This window comes from Bidens hawaiensis, unplaced genomic scaffold (assembly GCF_021521415.1).
Source record: "Bidens hawaiensis isolate Kalapana, Puna unplaced genomic scaffold, B.hawaiensis_p1.1 tig00032482_1, whole genome shotgun sequence".
In the NCBI taxonomy this organism is placed as follows: domain Eukaryota; kingdom Viridiplantae; phylum Streptophyta; class Magnoliopsida; order Asterales; family Asteraceae; genus Bidens; species Bidens hawaiensis.
The window spans coordinates 91,110-103,423 of NW_027495546.1; the positions used below are offsets into that span (position 1 = coordinate 91,110).

At 34.4% G+C, this 12,314-nt stretch overlaps 2 protein-coding genes across 3 annotated transcripts; one reads left to right on the top strand and one right to left on the bottom strand.

Moving 5' to 3' along the window:
- Window positions 1-740: 740 nt before the first annotated feature.
- Window positions 741-3,198, top strand: LOC143583647 (serine/threonine-protein phosphatase PP1 isozyme 9-like). 2 transcript variants are annotated; one of them, XM_077065895.1, is made up of 4 exons: window positions 741-911; window positions 999-1,558; window positions 2,633-2,827; window positions 2,914-3,198. In XM_077065895.1, exons 1-4 carry the CDS (start codon window positions 743-745, stop codon window positions 2,926-2,928), a joined length of 939 nt encoding a protein of 312 aa, XP_076922010.1. In that variant the 5' UTR covers window positions 741-742; the 3' UTR covers window positions 2,929-3,198. The 2 variants fall into 2 exon arrangements, with proteins under 2 accessions (XP_076922010.1, XP_076922011.1); XM_077065896.1 differs by having other exon boundaries at window positions 2,923-3,198.
- A 2,003-nt stretch (window positions 3,199-5,201) lies between these two features.
- LOC143583648 (folate-binding protein 1-like) lies at window positions 5,202-8,377 on the bottom strand. Its single transcript, XM_077065897.1, has 4 exons — window positions 8,232-8,377; window positions 7,125-7,483; window positions 6,250-6,563; window positions 5,202-5,656 (listed from the first exon to the last, which is right to left on the bottom strand). Exons 1-4 carry the CDS (start codon window positions 8,284-8,286, stop codon window positions 5,542-5,544), a joined length of 843 nt encoding a protein of 280 aa, XP_076922012.1. The 5' UTR covers window positions 8,287-8,377; the 3' UTR covers window positions 5,202-5,541.
- Between the last annotated feature and the right edge of the window lie 3,937 nt (window positions 8,378-12,314).

The following is a 12,314-nucleotide window of genomic DNA, read 5'->3' on the forward strand; positions in this document are numbered from 1 at the left end:
ATTTTCAGTCGTAAACATGGTCTATATCAATAAATTTACGCGGATAGATAAATAAAGTAACGTATATTTATCAGGTGACTACCATAAAATCAAACAATATTTAATGCACAAATTATAATATAAATTAGTTGCCACCAATTGACCCACAACAAATTTAGTTGTTTTCATATATGTATAATATATGTGATGTATGAACTTGTCTCAAAAGATTTGTATAAACAAATGAGGATATTATTATTCAAACATATTCGTTCTAACAACTCTATGTAACAACAACCTTGTACTTAATTAAATTATTCTATATATAGTCAACTGATAAATTTTAATCAAGTTCTTAACAAGAGTAAGACTTTTGAATTTTAATTTTATATTCACAAATTTAAAATCTGACCGAATGAAATTCTATAATAACTTCTACACGCTTTCAAACGAGTCACGTTAGTTAACATCTCATTCAACAACAACAACAAAAAAAAATGTTTATTCGGGTATCCGGGTGTAAACAAGAATGATTTTTTTATTTTAGGAGCCGACGTCCAGACGCGTAATGTAGAATGATTTCCATGATTTAATTAATTTTTAATTTATTATCTATCACAACCCAAACCATTTCCGAGTCCACGTCTACGGAAGGAATAATCAAAATCAAATGCTTCATTGGTTCAATCCATTTCCATTATTATAATATTCATATGTATATGTAATGTTGGTTGATGAGATAGAATAATAATAATAATAGATAATGGAGAAGAAGGTGTTGGAGGATATTATCCGGAGGCTATTGGAAGGAAAAGGCGGGAAGCAGGTGCAGTTGTCGGAGTCAGAGATCCGTAAGCTCTGCATCAACGCCAGGCAAATCTTCCTTTCACAGCCCAATCTCCTTCATATCCATGCTCCTATTAGGATCTGTGGTATTCATATCAGTTCTTGTTTATTTTCATTTCTTTGATGTTATATATTTACCTTTTGTGAATATATATATATATATATATATATAGGTGATATACACGGACAATATCAAGATCTTTTAAGACTCTTTGAATATGGCGGTTATCCTCCCTCTGCAAACTACCTCTTTCTTGGTGATTATGTCGATCGAGGCAAACACAGTTTAGAAACAATATGTCTGTTACTCGCTTACAAGATAAGGTATCCTGATCAAATATTCCTCTTGAGAGGAAACCACGAGGATCCCAAAATCAACCGCGTTTATGGATTCTATGACGAATGTAAAAGGCGATTTAACGTCCGTCTTTGGAAGATATTCACCGAATGCTTTAACTGTTTGCCTATTGCTGCGTTGGTTGATGACAAGATTCTTTGCATGCACGGTGGACTTTCACCCGACCTTGAAAATTTAGCTCAAATTGAGGAAATTGAAAGGCCTACTGAAATCCCGGATAACGGCCTTTTGTGTGATCTTTTGTGGTCTGATCCTACTCACTCAACCGAGGGGTGGGCGGATAGTGACCGGGGTGTTTCGTGTACGTTTGGAGCCGATATAGTTTATGACTTTCTCAGGAAGAATGGTTTGGATCTTATTTGCAGAGGTCATCAGGTAAATATTCTTATGTAATGTGTGTTCGTTTATTTAATAACGAACGAATATCAACACATGTCATGCTCGTTGGTTTACATTCATTTTTGTTTGTTAGTTTACGCTCATTATGTTCTTTAGTTTACGTTTTTTTAAGTTTGTTCATTTATGTGTTTGTTTAAATTGTTAGGCCCATTACAATTTAGGCTGTTTTATTAAATTCAAATATCACATGTTACAATTTAGTCTAGTTTTATTAATTTTAGGCTCAACAGATCAGAATTTACTTTTAATTTGTGTTTGCTTATTTATATTTGTTCATCTATGTTCAGGTATATTCATTTGTTTATGTTTCTTTACTTATGTGAACCGTACATTTATACAATTAACGAATGAACATGAAGACGTTTATTTTCTTAACGAACAAGAAAACTTTGTTTGTCTAACTGTTCGTGTCCGATCGTTTGTTTGGTTAAATTTAAACGAACAATCCTGAACAGTTAAATGAACAGGGTTTTCTTGTTCATGTTTGTTGATTAAGAAAATGAATGCATTCGTTTATGGCTGACGGTTCGTTCATTAACAATATGAATGAACAGTTGACAAATGTACACGAACAAACATAACTGAGCTAAAACCAATTAAAGATAAATGTTAGCAACAATGTCTTGGGTCTAAAAAGTTAATAGAATAAGACTAAATTGCATTGAGCTTATAAACTTTAAATGAATATATTAACGATTAAAATAAAATTAACAAATACAGTTGAATTCAAATGAATGAACCTTAACGAACCAAATTGTTTGTTCATGTTCGTTTGTTTATTAAAGCTTTGTTTTTAGTAGGATCGGTTTTGCTATTCAAAAGGGTGTTACGGTGCATGTTGCTGTCCATTTACCTGCCACTTTATTGTAATTGTTTGGATGGTAAATAATATGACATTTTTTTGTTAAATAAACGAACTTCCCGCCTAACAGTTCACTAAACGCTCCGCTTGTTTACAAGCCTAAGATTTTGGTTATTTGATATTATCTTGTAATATGTAATCATTTATAAAAGGAACCAAAAATGAAGTATATTGTTCTATAATTGCAGGTAGTGGAAGATGGCTATGAATTTTTTGCTCAAAGAAGACTTGTTACAATATTTTCAGCTCCGAACTATGGTGGAGAGTTTGATAACGCGGGTGCATTATTGAGCGTTGATGAATCGTTAATGTGTTCTTTCGAGATCTTAAAACCACTTGATAATCTGCAAAAACCGGGCACTTCTAAGGGCCCTCTTAAAAAGGTAAACTCGGCCATTTTCTTATACTTGTAACGGGTCTTATTAAATTTCCAACTTATTCATTTTTGTTGTTGTTGCTTTTTCAACAGCCACCCAAGACGTGAACCGCGTGATGGAGTTTGTGCTTATTAGAATAAGTTAGTTTGGTAATTGTTGGATCCTAAAGAAGGGTTACATCTTGGGTTCGTGTTTAGGAGGATCAAAGTATGGCCCGACTCGTACGGTCAGCAATCTTGGTGTCTGTGTTAAAGTATCTTGTGTGGAGAAACTGAGATTTTCTGGTCTAGTTGTAATCAAACACCCTTTTTAGTTTAGGTTTTGGTGTTAACAAACAAGTGAGTAGATGATATCGGTTATGGTTTTCAGTTTTTTTTTCCTTTATTTGGAGATGGCATATGGCTTCTTGAGATCAGGATGTTTGATTTTTTTCGGTTGGTTTAAATTTGATGATCCATTGGCTTGAATCCCATCTGGGTGTCTTGAGCCAAGCTGAGCCCGATTTGAGTTCAGCTCATTTAACTTACGAGAGCTTGAGCCGGCTCGTTTAAAGCTCTAGAAGTTCATAGTTTCATTCTTTTAATACCAAATGCCTTGCACATGTGAAGCTCTCGTTTTTTAAGACCTTGACGTCTCGGAGCACTGTCAACGAAAATTGTTACAAAGTATAAAAACTACAAATGAAACGGCTATTGTTTAGTAAATAAAAATTATGGTAATTGCTGGGTAGTTGGGAATTTAGGATTAAGGTTGTGATATGTTTGGATCAAAGTTAAGTGATGTGAGGACTTACGATGGGCGGCTTATTATATATTAGCACCTAGGGGTGTAAACACGATAAAAGTTTAAATTGAGTCACCTTTAAACGAGCTCAAGGTTATATTAAAGCTCATCTAATGAATGAGCTCAAGCCTAAGCTTAACATATGAAGCTTAATTTAGAATGGGTCTAAGTCGGCTAGAATCATCCACACGACAATTTATGTTACCACCTCTCATTGCCGTCACCAACTAGGTACTTAAAAACACAAGGGTTGCTAAGACGCAAAGGAGTCACATGACGTATAGAAAATTATACTACCGTTCGAATATAACTAAAATTTATAATATATTTGCAATTAAAAACATACAAGTAATGTCTAAATTAAAAACAAAAAAATCTTTTAAAATCACCCAATAAAAAATCTAATATGACTAATTTGACAGTATATTAAGTCTACGGTAAAGTTCAAACTAAAAACAGAAAAAAAATAGGGAGTCTAAAACAAAAAGGCAAATAGGCTTATAAACAAACATGAACTAAACGACCAATGAGTTGTTCCTTTGACGGGTAGTTCATCCATTTAATAAATGAACGAACATGAGCACATGTCTTATTATTTCATCTATATTCATGAATGTCCGCTTAAGTTAGTTCATTTATGTTTATGAATGCCCGTTCATTTTATTTCGTTTATATCCATTTTTTCATTTATGTTCGTTTATATTCATTAGTTTAGGTTTGTAAGTTAAGTTGTTTATTTCGTTTATATAATTCAGTCTAGTTTTGTTATTTTTTTAAAGCCCAAACAAATTAATGTTCACATTTACTTTTAATTGATGTTTACTCAGTTATTTCTGTTTATGTCCAGTCACCTGTGTTTAGTTATGTACGCTCGTTTATGTTCATTTGCATTTGTTTGCATCCGTTAATTGTTCGTTTATAGTATCAGCAAAAGAGCATAAACAAACATGAACACATTTTTTTAAAGAACGAACAAAAACAAGAAAACCGTATTGGTTTAACTGTTCAAGCTCGATCGTTTGTTCCGTTAAAGTTAAATAAACACGAAAATGCATCATTCATGCTCATTGTGTTCATTTGCATGCCTAAAAGCATACTAAAATAAAGCTCAGTACTTAGGAAAGTTTGCAGAAGAATTAAGAAAGTAAAGAGCGTAGAGTTTTGAACCAGGCGGTTGCTGCACCCGACTTGCAAGTGGACAGAGGCGCGTGACTGTTCATTTTTTTGGATCTTAGTTTTGAACCAGGCGGTTGCTGCGCCTGACTTGCAAGTGGACAGAGGCGCGTGACTGTTCATTTTTTGAAGATCCATGGTTTACATAGATCTCGAGTGAACTCATTTTTATACAGTTTTTTCTAAACGATCTGTATTAGCCTGAACACGGTTTGACCAGAAACCCATTCTGACCCTTTACGTGACCCACCCGTTTCGACAGGCTTAATAATTGCGTAAGTCAGGACTAATACAACTTGATATTCTTCCTGACAAGCAACTTTCATCAGGAAAGATCTCATATAATGGTTATATTTAAGGATGGACATTTTCTTAAGATTTAGCCATTTAGGCTAATTCATCAAGGTTTTAATACCCACCAAAATTAAAAAGAAAGCATTATTCAAACTAGATGAAAATTGTTCAAAAACATCCTGCCATTCTGTACAATCTCAAAACAGCAAAACCACTTTCGGCTTTCAGGGCGCTGCTGATGCAAATCATCAAATCAACATGTGGTTCCCTCGGCTGAACAAAATATACTTTACCAGAAAATCAAACAATTTTTGGAAAGCTCGAACTCAAAACTACCATAACTAACCAAAAGACCGATATATTCTTCAAATCAACACAAGATTTTGAGTTTTAACAAACCTAGTGATATTACATGGCTAGCATAACTAACGACTGTATATCAGATCAAATCAAACCAGCATCTACATTCTTCAGCTTCGGTTTGCTTGACTAGCCGGATACTTCGGGCTTATTTTCCCGCCAAGCTTCCTCGCAGTACGTTGTATAGCCGCTTGTCGCTGCCTCTGATTATGACTCTTCCTTTTACTATAACACAAAAGCAACATTTAGTTACTCGATTATATACAAATAATGGGCCCGTTAGGTTACATGTCAAAACGGGCTAGTTAGGCATGTAAATGAACCGAATGAACAAGAATGGGGCATTTTGGTGTTTAACATTTAAATATAACCGAAGAAACGAGTGAACACAAACAATTAAACGAACGTGGTTTTCTTGTTCGTGTTCGCTCGTTAAGAAAATGAGCGTGTTCACGTCTGTTCGTTAATAGTATAAACGAATGAGCTGAAAATGGGCGAACGCACACAAAAGAGCATAATTGAGCAAACACCAGTTATAAGTAAACGTGAACATCAATCCGTTGGTCCTGATCTTTTTAACTAATATATAAAAAATGAACTTAAACAAATGAACATAAACAACTTTAAATGAACGTATGTAAACGAACATAAATGAGGAACTAGACATGTGTTAATGCTCGTTCGTTTAAATAAATGAACAAAAAGTTTTGTTCATGCTTGTTCGTTTATTAAATAGACAAACTTTCAGCTGAATGGTTCACTACACGTTCAGTTCATTTACATGCCAAGGGTTTGGGTCAAATCAAGTTGGGCCAAACCTTATAAAGAGAAGCCCAGCTGTAAGAACTAGCCCACCAACAGCCCACGACACTTGTTCGTTAATCGGCATTTCCCGGACAAACTGCTGAAAATCAGAAAACATTCCCGAGCTCTCTGGATCACGCATGTGTGAAGTCCTCCATGAATCCACAACCGAATCTAGACTCGCTTTACCACCATAACAAAATGTTTCTTTAATATCATTTAATGGTTTTACGGAAAATCCGGAAGCTTTACAAAGCTCGGTCCCATTTGACACCCATTCAGAGGCTCTACCACAAACAGTGTCACTGATGCCACAAGGGACTAGCACCTGCCACATCAGACCGGTCAGATATTTTGTAAACTTAGTGTTAATATTAAGAGAAAATTGCATGAATGGTCTCTGTGGTTTGAGCATGTTGCAAGTTTTGTCCCCAGGTTATAAAATTTGGAAACTTAGTTCAAACATTTGTTAGACGGTTGCACGTTTAGTCCCCACAGTTAACCCCAGATACTTTTTAATGGAAAAGTGACATGTGCCATTTATGTAAGGGTAATTGTGTCTTTTCAAAACTTGGAACCGTAATAAAATGCTCTATCAAACTTCAAAACTCATAACGTAGACTTCATCATCTCTGATTCGTGCAAAATCGAAGGCAATGTTATGAGTTATGCATTCAAAAGATTATTGTATTGGGATTCCAAATTTGAAAAGACACAATTACCCTCACATGAACGCACGTGACATCACTTTTCCAGTAAAAACAAAATAGTATTAACATTGGGGAGTAAATTTGCAATCTTTAAAATCTGGGAGCCAAACTTGCAATATGGTCAAACCACATGAAGGAACGATTAGCACAACTTTCTCTAATAACAATATTCTGCAAACCTGATTTTTTCCATCCATTGCAAAGTATGCATTAGAGCAAGCATCATAAATCCTGTCACAAAGTGAGGCGCATATGACTGGTGGGCCTGATTGCACACCGACATGTGGATTACAAATGGAACATTCTAGAAGCTCCCATAGATGCAAGCATTCGTCAGTAGCTTCTCCAGTTGAAGCCAGCCTCCTAACTGCCAGCAAGGCAGGGTGAGTTTGGGTGACATCACAGCATGTATTTTTTCTAAACACCCGACAAAGGGTTAAATCTGTTGGCCCCTTGCTTACTTTTCTTGGAGGTTGTCCTTGAATAGAATATGGTGGAAACCGGCCGCCAGGAGAAACACAAACTCCGTTAGGTTTTGCTGCACCGGTCCAAGAAACGTTCATCAAAATAACAATACTCGTTCTATAGAATAAGGTAACCATGAGATAAAATAACAGCGGTTTGCAGTAATGCAGTTATTGTATATAATATAATAATACTTAGCATATCATTTATCCTTTTTCAAGTGAACATACAAGTTTATGGTTTCAGAATTCGAGTATATAAGCAATGCCCATGGTTGTAAAAATCCAGACTAGGAACCGACTGATCCCGATTAATCGCTAGTCGTTACCCCACTGACTAGTAACTAGTCGCCGACTAATCGCTATTTAGTCAAAACTGAAAATTTTATTGTGTGTGTATGTATATTTGAAAAATTACATATAAACTCCGATCCAATTAATCACTGGTCCATAGCCCACCGCCCGACTAGCGCCTAGCTATTTGTACAACAGTGGCTATGCCTAACATACATACAATGATGAAACTTACTTAAGTTTATACTTTTATCTAACGAACAACAACTTCGTGTCAGTAAAAGAGTAAAAATGGAGTATTGTCATGATGAAAAGAAGTACTGATCACAAGAAATGCTTAGTTACAACAACAACAACAATAATAATAATAATAATAATAATGATATTACGAATCTTCAATGAATGATTGATATATACTAATTACTAATAACTTATAGTTGATGCGGTAAAGCCCTAATCCTAATAAATTTGTTATGCTAATTGAACACGAATCTCCTCAATTGTGCGGAGATGAGAAGATATTATTACCAGATGCGACGATCTGTAGAAGCAGAAACAAAACGCTATACAACTCCAATTCCATCTTTAATAATTTGTTCAATCCTTCTTCATCTATAGAATTAGGATTTTAGGGTTCCAGAAGTTGACTGAAAGTGAATTTGTTCTAACCCCTTTACAATATTATTATTATGCGCTAGAAGATTAGCGTGGTTTAAGTTCGGTTCGGTTCGGTTCGGTTCGGTTCGGTTAAGTTGTGGGTTAAAACCCAACTTATAAGTTATTACTAGTGTTTTGATCTTCCCAAACCGAATCGAACTTAACCATGAAAAATATTTCTGAATCCGTCACTTCTTACGTGTCAACAACCGAACCATCTTCCCAATAACTGGTTCAGAAATATTTTTCGTAGAGTCGAAATTTTTTGGGTAAATTGTATATCGCTAAATATTGAAACATTTTGACCCGATATGGATTGGTTAGCCACAAAATAATAACATATTTTAACGAGAAAAATATATTTTAAAACTGGTTAGGACGGATTAAGCTAATGATAACTTCACGAGTAAATTGCTATTGTGGCAACTCTGGTTTCTCTCTTATAGTTTATTCAGCCTATAATAAAAACTTATGACGAATTAGCCTGTCGTTTAAGATTCTCTTATAACTTATTAATTTTATAAAAAATGTATGTAATTCTATACTACATCAATCAATTTTATTTTCGTTTATTTGAATGAGTAATATTATCTATTCATCTTGCAACAAGTTTTGAAAATCCTTTTAATAATATTCATTTTTCTTAAGCTACACATTAACAAAATTCATTCCAACACACATTAAATATTACAAGTTAAGATATGAAAAAAAATTACCAAAAGAAAAACATCAAGTATATATGCAATTACATGAGCTAAAAAATAAAAGAAAGTAATTAAAGTAAAATCAGAAGAAAATAAACAAAAACAAACCCACGTTCAAAGGAAAAGAAAAGAAAAAATTAGACTAAAAATTATTATAAAAACTAAAAAGAAAATTATAAAGTTAAATTCAATTGTCTAAACCTATTATTAGCTTTTTCTACACACCTATGCTATAGAAGCATAAAACCCTTCTTTTTCTTTTTTATATTATTATTTATATCACTTACCCTTCTTCCTTAATATCGTAAACTTGCAACTCCGGCAACTCCGGCAGCACTCGCCTCATCAACTCTGAATCTTTTTCATCAAATCTTCTAGTGTGGTTTTTTCAAAGATTTATAGGTGTCTGTGTCAAAAATTCACAGTGGTCGATCGAGATTTTAAAGCATATATTGTACTAATTATGGTTTTCCCACAGGGGTCGGCCGACCCCTATCCACTACACTTAGGCCCGCCCATGTATGTAAGCATGTAAATGAACCGGACGAAAACAAACGAGAGCATATTATGAAAACCAATGAGAGCATATTCGTGTTTGTTCATTTAACTTTAAATGTTTAATTGAACACAAATATATTATCAAACATTTTTTTGTTCTTTAAGAATTTTAGCATGTTCATGTTCGTTCGTTTAAAACCTAAATGAACACAAACAAAGTTAAACAAATATAACTGAACATACATAAATGAATGTAACTCGCCAAACATCATGAACATAAGTTAGTATTCACGAATACAAACTCTAGTCGATGGTCATGATGATTTTATCTTTTACAATAAAAAATTACCAATGCGTGTATCTCTTAGACGAACCCCTTTCATGTTTATATTTATATATAAATACTAGGAAATGGTGGTTCATTATTTTGGTTATTAGTTTATAATACATTTTCCAGATGCTATGTAATTGAACGTTACCACTTTGAATAATTAGGATTTGTTAGTTTGAATGGTTTATTTGTTTTACTTTGAATGGTTTATTTGTTTTACAAAATGTTCTTTTGTTTTTAAAAAACTCAAAGTTGGTAGCAGTTTTGAAATTAGAATGAAAATGTATTGCTTTTACTGAATTCGAAGCGGATCTATTTGAATTCGAATTTCGAATGACTATATTGAATTCGAATTTGTCGAAGCTATTTCAAACTTAAATCAACTTTGAATTTCGAAATTCTGTTAATTGAACACCCCTAGTTAAACCTAGCCCATGCAAACTAATATTAACAAGCCCAAAGATAGAGGAAGACCCATTAGGATTAAACCCACTACTCAATTATAAAAAGAAGACTCCTCCATAACATGGAGGCATGCCGTTTTCTCTTACCTACACCTCATATACATACAAACATGTAACTATGGTAAATCCCATGCTGACTTGAGTGTCGAAGGGTAGTCTAGATTGTTTGGTCTCTGACTCCTTCTAATGGGTTCTTTTGTTTTGCAGATTTTAGATGAGCCTGAGAATACGAGGTGTGATTATGCTCATCTTAATCACCGGAGGAAATTTTCTTAGATCCGGCCTAGATCGAGCCATGTTTCTTCGCATAATTAAATCCAAAAACAACAAATCACGTGTGTTCCAACCCGAGCACGAACCTGTACCCGATTAATCAGTACTTGGGTGCTTTACCCATATGATTAATTACTTTGTGTTCGTTGTTCGTACTTTCAAGTTAAGATATTGAGTGTAGCCCACCATAGCCGAATAATATTTGACTACTTCCAGATCTTGACTTTTTCGCTATAATATTCAAAGTCTAAAAAGTCTTTATTAGAAAATAAGGAGTATGTGAAAGATCCTTGAACACACGAAGGTATAAGTCAAATGTGTGTGTAAAGCAAACTTTGCGCTAGGTGCTCATTGTCAGAAGTGAATTACAAGTTGGGCCAATCTACGAATTGAGTGAGCTCCCCTTTCATGAAAAGGGTTGGTTAAGAACTATTGACTATGACCGCCAGTAAGGGTTTTACTACAAAGACCCATGCAGAGGAAAAGCTTTATTTCAACGAATTTAAGATGCTCAGCCTCACAAATAGATGCCTTTAATTGTAGATTCCACTATTAGCTGATTCATCGAAATTTGCCTCTGAAGATGCTGCTGAGCAGGAGCGTCTAATTGTTTATGTTAATGCACGAAGACCCATTTTCTCGAAAAACTAGAAACAATATAACTTATAATACTAGATCCAGAGATAATGGGATATTTAGATTTCAAAAGGGAGATGATTCTATAGAGTCATTTTCTACATGTTATTACCTGTATAAAGAAACACGTGAAGATCAAGTGAAAGACAAATGGAAAGCGTCAAAGACTAAAGCTTAACGAACTTCAGCAATTGTCAAGGGGGAGATAAAAATTTCAAGGAGTTTATTTGACTGGTATCTTCCTACATTTACAAGGGGTTTCTTGAAAAATTACTGTAATTCGGGTGGTAATACATGATTGCAAAGCTACGTTTGACTAAGTTCAAAACTGAAACATTTCTTCGAGTGTTGATTGATTCGTCTGAGATTGAAACCTGATTATGTGGGCTACGAGTGTCTGTCCGTTTACTTCTTTTTAAAGGATTCAATTCCTGACAATATTGGCTACTAGTATTCGGCGGATTGCTTCTGTTGAAGTGAACAATTCTTGAATGGGTTGATCTTATTGAAGAATACAATATGAGTCTTGTCATTGGATTGAAGAGTCGGATAATTTAGAATTGAATAATAGAGGTTGGAACTCTATATCAAATGCTCAAAACATTCGTGCATCCTAGCGAATGGGATGTAGAAGAGCTTCAAAGAGTTAATTTAGGATGAAAGTTATCAAGAGAGGGAAAATCAAAGTGAAAGATTTTGACTGATCAGATGATTCATGAAAATGTGTGACAAGGTCAAATGTAAAGATACTTATGCTTTACGAGTGTTGGTGGATAACTGATGACTTGATTGTCAAAATATTGATCCATATCATATGTCAGTTGGGTGATTGGAATGATCACATGGATATGCTTATCATGAGGGGGAGATTTAATACAATAAGCTACGAGTTATTGGTTCACGCACAAGACTAAAGGTTTGCCTGTCTTCCTAAGCTCGAGAATCATCAGTCAAGCGGAGCTTGTTAGTACATTTATTGTGACTAATGATTTGCAGTTTAGGCATTCGACAACTACGGAAAATAGGGAGTTTGTTAGTACAATATATG

Excerpts from the sequence above, each read along its gene's own strand:
- LOC143583647 (XM_077065895.1), top strand. The coding sequence starts at position 743 with ATGGAGAAGAAGGTGTTGGAGGATATTATCCGGAGGCTATTGGAAGGA. Across the intron at positions 912-998 it reads TGCTCCTATTAGGATCTGTG|GTGATATACACGGACAATAT; the intron begins GTATTCATATCA and ends ATATATATATAG. Across the intron at positions 1,559-2,632 it reads TTATTTGCAGAGGTCATCAG|GTAGTGGAAGATGGCTATGA; the intron begins GTAAATATTCTT and ends CTATAATTGCAG.
- LOC143583648 (XM_077065897.1), bottom strand. The coding sequence starts at position 8,286 with ATGGAATTGGAGTTGTATAGCGTTTTGTTTCTGCTTCTACAGATCGTC. Across the intron at positions 7,484-8,231 it reads TCTACAGATCGTCGCATCTG|CAAAACCTAACGGAGTTTGT; the intron begins GTAATAATATCT and ends GGACCGGTGCAG. Across the intron at positions 5,657-6,249 it reads GCTGGGCTTCTCTTTATAAG|TAAAAGGAAGAGTCATAATC; the intron begins GTTTGGCCCAAC and ends TTTGTGTTATAG.